The sequence below is a fragment of the Carassius auratus genome, unplaced genomic scaffold (assembly GCF_003368295.1).
Source record: "Carassius auratus strain Wakin unplaced genomic scaffold, ASM336829v1 scaf_tig00014222, whole genome shotgun sequence".
NCBI classification, from domain to species: Eukaryota; Metazoa; Chordata; class Actinopteri; order Cypriniformes; family Cyprinidae; genus Carassius; species Carassius auratus.
Window position 1 is genome coordinate 1 of NW_020524480.1, and position 12500 is coordinate 12500.

Genomic DNA, 12500 nt, shown 5'->3' on the forward strand with positions numbered 1-12500 from the left:
ACACACATACAGTATATATTTTGGAAATATGTACATGTATTTAAATGTGTATTTTTATATGAATAGAATTCATATTATATATACAGATTTAATATATAAACATAACATGTATTTCTGAAATATATAGATACATGTGTTTGTATTTTTCTATACATAAAACATTTCCACAGTACACATATATATTATGTAAACAAAAACTTTTATTTTGGATGTGATTAATCGCGATGAATCTTTTGACTGCACTACTGTTATCACATATAACACGTGATGGTTTATTTATTTGCTTATTTTTACCTATTACTTTTTATATATATATTGCTACAGTATAAATATGTGTGAATGAAAGCAGCCTGATGTTGTGTGTGTGTGTGTGTGTGTGTGTGTGTGTGCTCAGGACTCTCAGTGCATCGACACGTCTCTTCTGGATCCGGCCAGTAACATCACCACACTGGTGGGTCCCAACGCCTTCCGGATCCCTCTGTCCATCCGGCAGAAGCTGTGCGGGAGTCTGGATGCTCCACAGACGCGTGGGAACGACTGGAGGATGCTGGCGCACAAACTCAACCTGGACAGGTCAGACCAGAGTTATGACTCTACATGTATAAAACCTCTTTTAATGGTTTTAGTTTTGAAAGTTTATTTTTTTTCACTATTTAAGTTGTCTATTTTTTTCAAATCTTCTGACCAATCAAATGCTCTCTATAATCTGAAGCCCCGCCCCCTGCATAGCTGTGGCTGAGATGGGTCAGTTGTTCACCGTGTAGTATTTCCTGTGCAGTGTAGGTGATAGGGAACGATTCAGACGGTGTAAATAAGCTTTCGATTGGTGCAAATGACCGAGGCATCACTCATCCGTACTTTGGCTCCAGTCCAGAGAGCATTTATTAAAAACTATTACAACTACACAACCTCAGCATGATTATGACCAATATTTAGTTTTACTAGGAGTTTCATATTGAATCTATGATGTAATCTATTACTGTCGAATGTGGCTTTACCGAGCTCAACGGCTCTGGCCCAAGCAGACATAATCAAAACACTATTGGCTGCTTTAAAAAGGGGTGTGGCTGCTTGACATGTCCCGCCCTCTTTTCCTGTTTCAGTTGAAATTACGACACCACAGAATAATGCTCGTTCAAGGCACTTCATTGGACCTTTATGTTTAATTGGATTTAAATTAAATTGTTTTGAAGTTTATTTTATTTAATATTTTTAACAGGTTTTATTTTAATTTTTCTGTTGTACATATTCAGTTTTTGATTTTTAATGTTGAATTTTTCTTATGATGTAATCGTATGAAGTTTATTTCATATTTTCTTTTTTCACTATTTTACGTTTTTTTCTACTTTATTGTTATGAAAATGTTTAAATGTTTAATATTAATATTTTTTTCATATTTTTAAAACTTTTTCGTATTTTTTTAATAATTTTTTTTTATGGTTAACATATTTTTATTATGAACCATTTAATTTCCATCTGTCTGAATCGACACTTTAATCAGAGAATTCAGGAAGTCTGCAGTCATTGGTTCATGTAAGTGTCACTCAAATGGCAGCCTCATGTCTGATTGGCTGGTTCAGTTTAACCCTTTAACCATCAGATTTGAGAGATCCATTAAATCATTTGATTGGAAAAAGTGATTTAGTTTGTGTTCATATTTCAGTGCACTTTTATAGTTTTTCACTGCTAGTTTAATAATGTTATACATTTTGTGAACACTCGTGGTTTTCCCCCCGTGGCTGGCATGTCACGTGTCTCTGTGTTTTCACTCGTATCGGCAGGAGCGTCTTATATATTTAGTTATTTTTATTAGCTAGTTTTATTTGAATTTTATTTGTTCGTGTTTTCAGTTGTTTTTATTGTGTTATTAATTTATTTGAGTATTTTAGTATGTCTATGTGCTTAAGTTAAAACACGTTTTATAGGCATGATATTTGAGAAAAAATATATATATTTGTTCGTATTTGTACATTTTTTATTTAAGCTGATTTAATGGAATAATTTTAATAGCTTATATTTATTTATATTTTTTTATTCTTCATGTTGTATTTGTTGTTAAAAAATTTGATCCTTTTAATTATTATTTTATTTTTTTTTCATGTTTTTAATAGTTTTTATTTTCATTTGATATTTTAGTTTTATTATAAGCACTGCAAAAGTTCTATCTGCTTAAATCAAAAAGCACACTTTATCAGAAGGCAAGAAATTTATATATATTTTTGTTTGTGCATATTTATTTATGTTAAATTGAAATTGATTGAATGTTATGCTTTTTATCTTTTTTTTTATTTCTGTTTTTATTTTATTTTTTATGTATCCCATTTTTCATTTCGGTTGTGTTTCAGCACCAGTCCAATCTTTCTAAATCGACACACATTTCAGTAGAGATTTAATAACAGGAGCATCAATCTGTGTGTCAGTCACACGTCAGCCTCGTGTCTTCCCTGCAGGTATCTCAACTACTTTGCCACCAAGTCGAGTCCGACCGGCGTGATCCTGGACCTGTGGGAGGCGCAGCACTTCCCCGACGGCAATCTGAACCGTCTGGCCGCGGTGCTGGAGGAGATGGGACGTCACGAGAACATCATGAGCGCCGAGCACTGACACCGTCCCTTGAGATCGCCGCCGGATCACTGTGAGCTGCTCTGAACACGTACGGTTCCTGCTGCAGCCGTTTGCTTTTCTGGTTAGTGGTATCAGTTTCTTAGGAAACGCGACTTCTGCTGTCCAAATACTGGACCTCCGGCTTCCCGCCGTCTGTCCTGGACATCACGTGACTCACATCCGTCATGGCGGTTGGAGGTACCTTTCTATGAACACGTGTTGAGAAATGCCTTTATTTATACTCCGCTCTATATACAGCAAACACATCTGAACTGTAAAGTTTAACAGTGTTATGCTTCTGTTGTCTTTTGGTTATTAATTGTTATAAAACTGAGAGTTCCGCTCCTTGATTCTGATTGGCTGAGCCACGTTGGAAGCTGTTGTACAGTGCGCTACAAAGTAACATACACCTTTGTTTACGTTTGTGTGTTGCTCGGCAACCACTTTGTAACAAACACAACTGATTCTGAGGAGCTACATTGTTTGGTGGAAGAATACTGTTGTTATTAATATCATTACACTTTATTTGCTCTGTTTTAGTCTGTGAAACCTTACTATGTATATGAAGTAACCGGTTTATAAAAGCAATAAGCACCGTGAAGCTGTGGTTTACAGTGAATAACGGCCCTTAGCTGTGATAAATTCACTGTAAACCACGGCTTCTTGGGGCTTACTGCTTTATTTTGTTGCATAGTGATCTGTGTGTAACCGAAATGTGGAAGAAAAAGGAAACAAAGGAACATCTTTGAGCGCTGTATTGCAGACCAAGCTGCTTCGGGGCTGAAGCGTTTCAGGAATAGAGTTTAGTGGCCAGAATTCACAGGTTTCATCGTCAGTCTCGGATCCTTTAGTTGACTAACGGACGGACAGCAGCGGATCGGAGGACGTTCAGGAGATCGTACGGGAGCGTGAGTGATGAACGGATGGATGCATGCGGTAAAATACAAAGTGTACAGAGACCAACTAAACTAATAGCCATTGGAGTGTGTTTGTACATTTGCGTTCACTTCTTGTCCAGATTTCTAAAGCTGTCTATGCAAAACCTGCATCCTTTATAAAGCAAGTTATACATGCTAGCAGTCGCTTTCCATAGGTCTCATACGATTATTATATTTATAGTGAGGATGTTACTTATTCTTTTATGGCACGTTCATGATGTATTTTGCGAACGCTTGCATCTCCTCTGTGAAGTTTCTGTACAAAATGTAAGAAAGAATTTTTAAAACAAGCAATAAATTATATTTATATGCAACACTGAATTGGAGTGTGTCTCATTTCTTTGTTTTTATTTGTGATGAAGTCAGATTTAAAGTGTTTCACAATGGCTGTTGTTTAAAAAAGCTTTACGGGAAAAAGTCATAGGAAAAGGATCGTTCAGGATATATAAATATTACATATACGTTTATGCATTTAGCAGATGATTTTATACAAAGCGACTTAGTGCATTCAGGCTATCAATTTCTACCTATCATGTGTTCCCTGGGAATCGAACCCACAACCTTGTGCTTGATAGTGCAGTGCTCTACCAACTGAGCTACAGGAACACATATCTATCTCACGTGAAAGGTATTCAAGAACATCTTGAGGTGTGATGATTTGTGGAGAACAAAACAAAAACTTGTAATTCAGCTGATGCTTTTATCCGAAGCGACTTACGCTTGCTGTATATGTCAGAGGTCGCACGCCTCTGGAGCGACTAGGGGTTACGTGTCTTGCTCAGGGACACATTGGTGTCTCACAGTGGATTCGAACCCGGGTCTCTCACACCGAAGGCATGTGACTTAGCCACTGAGCCAACACCACCCACAATATTAACTGAACAATAATTTGTTATGTCACAAATTTTGTAAAATATACATTTTTATTGGTTTTAATGATAAATTATTTGAATGTGATTATTTGTGTTTTAATAGTTTTCTTTTCCAGGTTTAAAGCAATAGTTCAGCACAGATTAGGAGGAGTTAGCTGCTTCATCAAATTTGGAGAAAGGTAGAATGTATGTGTGTGTGTGTGAAAGAGAGTGTGTGTGTGTGTGTGAAGGAGAGAGAGAGAGTGTGTGTGTGTGTGTGTGAAAGAGAGTGTGTGTGTGTGTGTGTGTGTGTGTGTGTGTGTGTGAAAGAGAGTGAGAGAGTGTGTGTGTGTGTTTGTGTGAAAGAGAGAGTTTTTCAATTCATGTGAAAATGTTGCTGTTTCTTTGTAAGAAAGGTGAAAAAGCTGCATGTCAGAATTGAGTTGACTTTATTAAAGGGGCAGGAATGTTAAACACGTACATTTATTTATCACTCCATTTACACAGAACTGTGAAATATTAAACTTTTGTGTGTGTGTGTTTGTGTGTGTGTGTGTTAAATAAGGCACAAGGCAACATGAAAACAACGCAAAAAAAAAAAAAAATTTAAACTTTAAACTCATGACAGTCAGTATTTACATTCATATTTTACAAAGACGTATTTCTACAGCGTGAAGACCTGGCCATCATTTCCAGGTTCTGTTTTCTAGAGAACGTGAGGAAAAGCTTCACTTGTAATGTTGGGTGTGTCAGAGTTGGAAAATGCATTTCATTAAATCGTTCAGTTGAGAGTTTGCTTCAAAAAAAAAAAAAAGTCTTGATGAATGTTGAGAGTTTGAGTTGCAGATTGAAGTCTTTACGGTGTATGATGGAGTGACGGTCAGAGTTGATCTGTGATGACCAGCAGGGCGAGTGGCTTGAGTGAACTTTCACAGAAAGCAGGATAAAGCCGCTCTTTCTCTCCAGACTCTTGGGACGGAGTGACTTTCGGGTCACAGTTTGATGTCCTGAGACTCGGACATCTTGGCGAGCGTCTTCTTCACCCGCAGGGCGGTCAGACGGGACGCGGGATTGTGAGCCCAGCATTCGGTCATCAGTTTACCCATCTGCCGCAGACACTGGACAGACACACAAACACACACAGGTCAGATTCATACAGGTCTTGTAATGTAATTGTTAAATACAACATTGTTAAATACACATGAACACCAACACAAAGTTGTTATTACGACTGAAGTTTTTCAGTGTGAAAAAATGCAGCGTCTGTGACAAATAAGGAACGGTGAAAGTAAAGCTTCTGGAAACAAACGCTCCTCAAAAGATCCTGAGGATCAGATTTGAGACTGTAAAACATGATTGATGGAGATTCAAGTAAACCTTTACTTCAGTGGTTTTCAACCTGTGGTCCGCGGCCCCCTAGTGGGCCGTGGTGGTATTGCAGGTGGGCCGCCAATTATTTTCTGTTCATTTCCAGTCCATTCTAGGGCTGTGCGATTAAAAGAAAACGTCCTAAAATCACGATTTGAGCTTGCGCATATGCCTAACTCCAGGTTCACACACTGTCTGTGATGCGCCTTTTTTCTGAGCCAATGTTGACGGATCAGAGCGTTCTCACTGCGGTAAAAGGCTAGAAATAAAAACGTGCGAAAATAATTGATGTCTAACACATGAGCATAGAGTGAATTTGTTAGTGAACAGGATGCAGTTTAAGTGAGAGGAGACACGTTTTAAGTGTGCACACTCTCTCCTCGCAAAGCAGCGTGTATCTGAGCAAGCACGACTGGTTTTGTGACAAAGGAAATCTGCTGCGAACAGAGAGATTCGCACTCGTGCATTATTTTAATGTGCTTTCGCGTTATATTTATGCGCTCTCACTGCTGACCGCATACACTGCATACACCTGAGGCACCGCTACAATTAATGAGCTCTATGAACAATGCATGGCAAAAAAGAAAAAAAAGTCCCTGTATACAGGATTTTTTATTTATTTATTTTTTTTGCCACAAGTCTATACATTTTTTTACATCTTCACTATAGTGATAATTTTGACTTATGTCTGTTCTAGAGATGTTACAACTTTTTGATAAAGCTCTGATTGGTTTTCTTTTGGAAATATGTTTCAAATTAATCCTGAATGCATTTATGACTGTAAAAGCACAATTGCAAAATTGATCAAAAAAATCGCGATAGTTTTTTTTTTTTTTTGTCCATATGGCACAGCCCTAGTTTATTCAATAAATATAGTTTAAAATCTAGCTTCTGAGTACTAAGTTATTAACCCAACAATAGCGGGGTCAATTTTTTTGAAGTGTTCCGCGCAAACATATGTGTTTGGTTGTGTGGGCCGCGAGTTGAAAAAGGTTGGGAACCACTGCTTTACTTGATCAAAATCACTCAGGATTTGACATTTGTGAAGCTACAATTACACTAAAAGAGCTTTGACTGGATAAACTCTAAACTATCAGTCACATGACAGAAGCATGGAAGAGATTGAGTGTGAAACAGCAAATTTTGAAATATATTCATCGATTTTTTAAAACATTACCATATTACATATGATACAGTAGCTTCCTAGGGTTAAGCAAGGACTCATGAAACCAAGAGCCAGTTTTGGTAAAGGTGGCAACTTCGTACGATGTTTGTACCTCATCGCTGCTCCAGCGGTTTGGGAACGAGGGTCTCTGTCTCTTGATGCACACCACCTCCCTCATGTCCTCGTAGGACGGGTCGGTTGGCACCAGGTCGTGATACGGCAGCTGATACTCCTCCACGATCCCTTCAGAACCACACAAACAGCAGAACAGATCATAGACATCGCTTTACAGTCAATTACTCTTTTTCCTTTTATATATCAGTTGATTACTAGTTATGACTAGTCAGATCAGATCCAGATTACAAAAAAGACAAATATCGGTTGATATATCAGTCGGATCACATCTAGGGAAAATACTTGCCAAATATTGGCCGATATATCGGCTGAGGACTAGTTGTGATTGATCAGGTCAGATCCAATTTTTTTTTTAAATACCACATATCCGTTGATATATCAGTTGAAAACTAGCTGTTATTGGTCAGTTCAGATCAAAATGTAAAAAATGGCAAATATCATCCGATATATCGGTTTCGATCCGTCAGATCAGATCCGATATTAAAGACATGCAGCTAAATAAATACATAAATAGGCTAAATAAAAAATAGCTTTTTACAAACACATCTGAACAATTGATATCATCACACTTTAATTACATTACATAAGGTGCAATATAATAAACACCTATTTGGAGTTTTTTCTTTGCATTAATTTGAAAACAACACTTCATAAAAAAAAGCTTCCAAAAGCTTTACACTGAGCAAAGCATGAAATGGTAGTGTTTTGCCTGAAGGACAAAGTCTGCCTGAAATGTGTACTGGTACTAATGCAGCAACCACCAATTATATCACAGCTTCACTCTTTCACATCCAATCAGATCCCGTCAGGTCAAATCAAGCAGCCGGACATTGTCTTGCACTCACCGCCGGACACACATCTCCTGGCCATCTCCCACAGGATCAGGCCGAAGCTGTACATGTCGGCCATGATGTAGGACTGGAAATGACTGCGGTTCAAGCTCTCGTCCAGCACCTCTGGAGGCATGTAGCGTTTGGTGCCGACCCGCGTGTTGGGCGGGATGTCAACTTCATTAGTGTCGCTGACAACAAACAAACAGCAGTCAAACATCAGGTGCAATAAACACAAACACACACGTGCATCAAACAACACCTTCACATCAAGATATACTCTATATTTCTGTTTTTAAAGTTATTTTGGTGCATGCATGCATGTATGTATAAATAACAGAGTCAGATAAATGTTTCTAAACATACAATTTCAATCCAATAAAATACAATTGCAGTAAAAAGTACAACACTCACAAAATATGTTCAATTAAACAGTTGCATAATTATATAAAATACATTTTTCTTAATTCTGTATAATTTCCTTTTTTATTTAATAACAAAGCATTTTGACATTAAATTTGATATGATGGTCCATGATATAAATGTGGCTAAAAATGAAATCTGTATACGTTTTAAAATAACACAAAATTGATTCATCTTTTAGTTTTGTATAATTTTACTGTTTATGTTTTGGCTGATAACTGATATAATGATATATATATATATAATGTTAATACTTTTGTATAATTTCTTTATTAATTTATACAAATATAATCATGACGTTACATCACAAGTTACAGTTAGTTTATATAACTCTAATGTTTAAAAAAAAAAAATCAAATCAAATGCCCTTGTAATTTTTTTCCCCACATAAAGCAAATTACTAAAATACACAAATCACAGGAAAAATGTTATTGTCTATTTTACAATCTGTAACCTGTCCTAAAATTAAGCCTTGCTAATTATCTGTCTACTATCAGTCTAATGTAATAACATTATAAAGGCCATAGTACTGCTGTACCTGATGAATTTGACAGCGAGCCCAAGGTCAGCAATGCAGCAGCTGCCGTTCTTCTTCACCAGGATGTTTTTGCTCTTCAGGTCTCGGTGAGCGATGGCCGGTTTGCCCTGTGTGCCAAAGATTTCGGTGTGCAGGTGGCAGAGGCCGGATACGGCAGAGTATGCCAGCCGCAGCAGTGCTTTGGTGTCCAGTGTGGTGGATTTGAGGTAGTCGTACAGCGAGCCATTCTCATGATAGTCCGTGATCAGATACAGCTGCGTCCACGAGCCTGTGCCCTTGATATCCGCTGCGATGAAACCTGACGGGAACACAGGAGAAGGACAGGGTTCACATATATCTGATCTGACCAATTAGAACCAGTGATCAACCGATATATCGGCCGATATTTGGCATGTCTTTAATTTTGTTGTTCAACCGATATAGGCGGTTTCATCATGTGCACACGCCTGATCCTAAGTTAACTGGTCGGTGTTCGTTTATAAGTCAGTCCATGTACAAAAGCAGTTAAAGTTAAGGTGATGTGTTTCCCATACATTTATTTATTTGTGGCACTCACAATATCAAAACTGACCTAAAGGCTTCATTGAATAAACATGAGCACGTACTTGCACATTTAAAAATCTAAATGAGGCACGGGTGTTTATATATCATAGTGTTTCTGAAGGAAGACTATCTTTAATTAGTCTATTAAATTATCAATGTCATTATCATTTCATCTTGCATGTTATATGCCTGGTAAAGCAGCGGCTTGCTTTGTGTACAGCAGCTCCTGGGGAAACCTCTGTTTCTCCCACTTTAAAGCACCTCCTGCTGGCAGAGAATCGGTAAGTCTGATTTACGCAGCAAACATATTTTGCTGATCAAAAACAATATAATTAGAGAGACTAGTTAGCTGTTGTTATTGATTCTATTTGGAAGTTTACAGGAAGTTAAGTTAGGTCACAAAAGCGTGCATGTGCAGTAACGTTTGTTTACGTTGTTGCTGTTGAAACCATGAATATCGGTCAATATGTTCAACCGATATAACAGATGATATTTGCCATTTATTTTTATGTGGATCTGATCTGACCGATCAAAACTAGTCCTTAACTACTATATTGGACAATATGCTGCAATTTTTTTCCAGATCTGATCAGACCGATCACAACTGGTCCTCAGCCGATATATCGGCAAATATTTGGCTTTTTTTTTTAAAGACGTGATATGACTGATATGCTATTTTACAATCTGGATCTGCTCTGACTAATCATAACTAGTGATCAACCGATATATCAAACCAATATTTGCCATTTTATTTATTTATTTTTGTTCGGCCGATATGTCTAATAGTGCAACAATTTCTGACAACAATTTCTGACAACAACTTTCTTTACTTGTTGATTAAAATCACATCTCACGGTTTCAGAATCAAGATGCCATTAATTTTTTTTTTATTCACATTTATACTTTATACAATTTAGAAAATATTGTGTTAAATAAATATAGATTAAGTTTTAGTTATGCATCTTTTACTATCTAGCTTTACATCAGCCATAAGCCACACTGCTTTAATATATCGGCATCGCTTATACAAAAAAAGAGGATGTCCTTACCGAGGATGTTCTCGTGTCTCATCAGGACGGTTTGGTAGATCTCGGTCTCTCTGAACCAGCTGGCCTCTTCTGTGGTGAAGAAGACCTTTACAGCGACACGTTCTCCCCTCCAACGGCCCATCCACACCTCGCCGTAACGGCCCTTCCCGATCTGCTTCACCATCTGGATCTGTTTGGCAATGGTTCGCTGCACCTGCAGAGGAGATAATGGGATGCATTAACACGAAACCACAGCGTTTGACTTGAAGTTTAATTAGATCAGCAAAGTCTGTAGCACTACAAACATTTACTACTACAGTTATTTGCACATTTTCACTTCCACATGCTGTAGTGTGTATTCTACGTGGAGTCCAAATGTAACTCTACAAATGACAGTAAAAAAAGGCAATAAAACATATCGGTTGGCTGACCTGTACTGATTTCTGCCTTTTCTAATAACTTTTACCTTCATCTTGCATGGTTCAAGCTGTCTTGGATGTGCTCAAATGTGAACTATTCCTCACACTGAACATTTTTAAGTATGGCTTTTTGTAAATATTTTTGTATACAGTAAAATGTTTTACTAAAAACAATATATACGTATATAAACTGAAAACATACACGAAAAAATATGGAAAAACATTACTTATATAATGAAGGTAAAAAATAGATTATAATAGAATAATAGTTATGCAAACTATTTTAAGTCAAATTTATTTATTTAGTTCTGTATAGTTTTCAGTTTAATTCCTAAATGTGTATACTTATTTTTATTAGAATATTTTACTGCAGACAAAAAAAAAATGAAAAGATGGATTAAAAATCAAACTGAAAATTATAGAGATTTTTTCTGCAAAATATGCATATTATGTTTATAATATATTATAATATATATTATAAACATAATATGCATATAACATGTTTATAATATTATGCATATAACATGTTTGAATATTAAGCATTTAAGGAACACTTTTGCATATTTTATACAATTCTGTATAAATTTATGACGGTTTTGATAAATGTTTTGTTTGTCTAAAATTATAATAATAAAAGTTATATCAAAAAGGAACAATCAGTCTTTTTGTTTCTTAAATTATATTTTAAAATAAAAGTTGTTTGTAATACTAGACGTAACACAAATAATAAATCATAATAATAATTCCACTGTTACAGAAACTGAACACATTTGAATCAAAATAATGCCAATTAAACTGAAGAAAGCGATGTGTAAGATAACAGTTTCCAGGTGAAGAGTGGACTGTTGTGATGCTTGTGTCTGACCAGCAGAGGGAGTCCAGATCCGCTGCCGGAGCTCTGAGACTGTTCGATCAGATCCTTCAGAGATTCTCCGGCCGGGATGAAGGTCTCGTCCTGCTCCAGACCCATGCTGTAGCGCGCCCGTGTCACCTGACGGTTATACCTGACACACGTCAAACACAAGACATGAATACAAGTGAGTGGCTGCGAGTGATGAGGATGAGGAGGAGGATGCTGATGTACCTGTAGTAGCAGTATATGAGGATGAAGATCAGCAGGATGCAGCAGATGAACACCCAGGTGTACAGAGCCGTGTGATCAATGCTGCTGTCCTGATCTGAAAGACACCGAACACTTCAGTCACGTGTGTGTGTGTGTGTGTGTGTGTAGAAACACAAAACAGCTTCATCGTGACTAGTACGAGTGCTGTGTTTTAAATCATCATCTTCCACCTAGAACACAGCAGTGTGTTTTTTTCACACTCAAATGCACAATATTTTGAGGAAAATCATGTTTGAAACACTTTTCACATTCTGTTCTCAGGTCAGTGTGTTCAGAAGGGAAACCGAGACATAATCGATCATCGTCTTCCTGCAGCTCTGTTCTCGAGTTTCTGACGGACGACAGCGAAGAGAGCTGCTCGCTGGGACTCTAACCTTACACACACACACACACACACACACACACACTCCATAGAGATCTACTGTTTGATATGAAGATAATTATAATAACTGGAGACTAACACATACTCATCCACTAGAAGAAAACGTACTGTATGAAACAATACATGTGACAGTCCAGGAGTAAAACAGTTCTC

At 37.1% G+C, this 12500-nt stretch overlaps 1 protein-coding gene across 2 annotated transcripts in view; it reads right to left on the reverse strand.

Moving 5' to 3' along the window:
* Window positions 1-4825: 4825 nt before the first annotated feature.
* LOC113074299 (bone morphogenetic protein receptor type-1B-like) overlaps window positions 4826-12500 on the reverse strand; it is a 61409-nt gene continuing 53734 nt past the window's right edge. For both annotated transcript variants that reach the window (XM_026247070.1, XM_026247069.1), the window contains 7 exons: window positions 11927-12020; window positions 11708-11846; window positions 10445-10637; window positions 8853-9150; window positions 7907-8082; window positions 7039-7169; window positions 4826-5511 (listed from right to left, as the gene is read on the reverse strand). In XM_026247070.1, the coding sequence (XP_026102855.1) occupies window positions 5386-5511; window positions 7039-7169; window positions 7907-8082; window positions 8853-9150; window positions 10445-10637; window positions 11708-11846; window positions 11927-12020 (1157 nt within the window). In that variant the 3' untranslated portion in view covers window positions 4826-5385. The remainder of the gene's footprint in view (window positions 5512-7038; window positions 7170-7906; window positions 8083-8852; window positions 9151-10444; window positions 10638-11707; window positions 11847-11926; window positions 12021-12500) is intronic.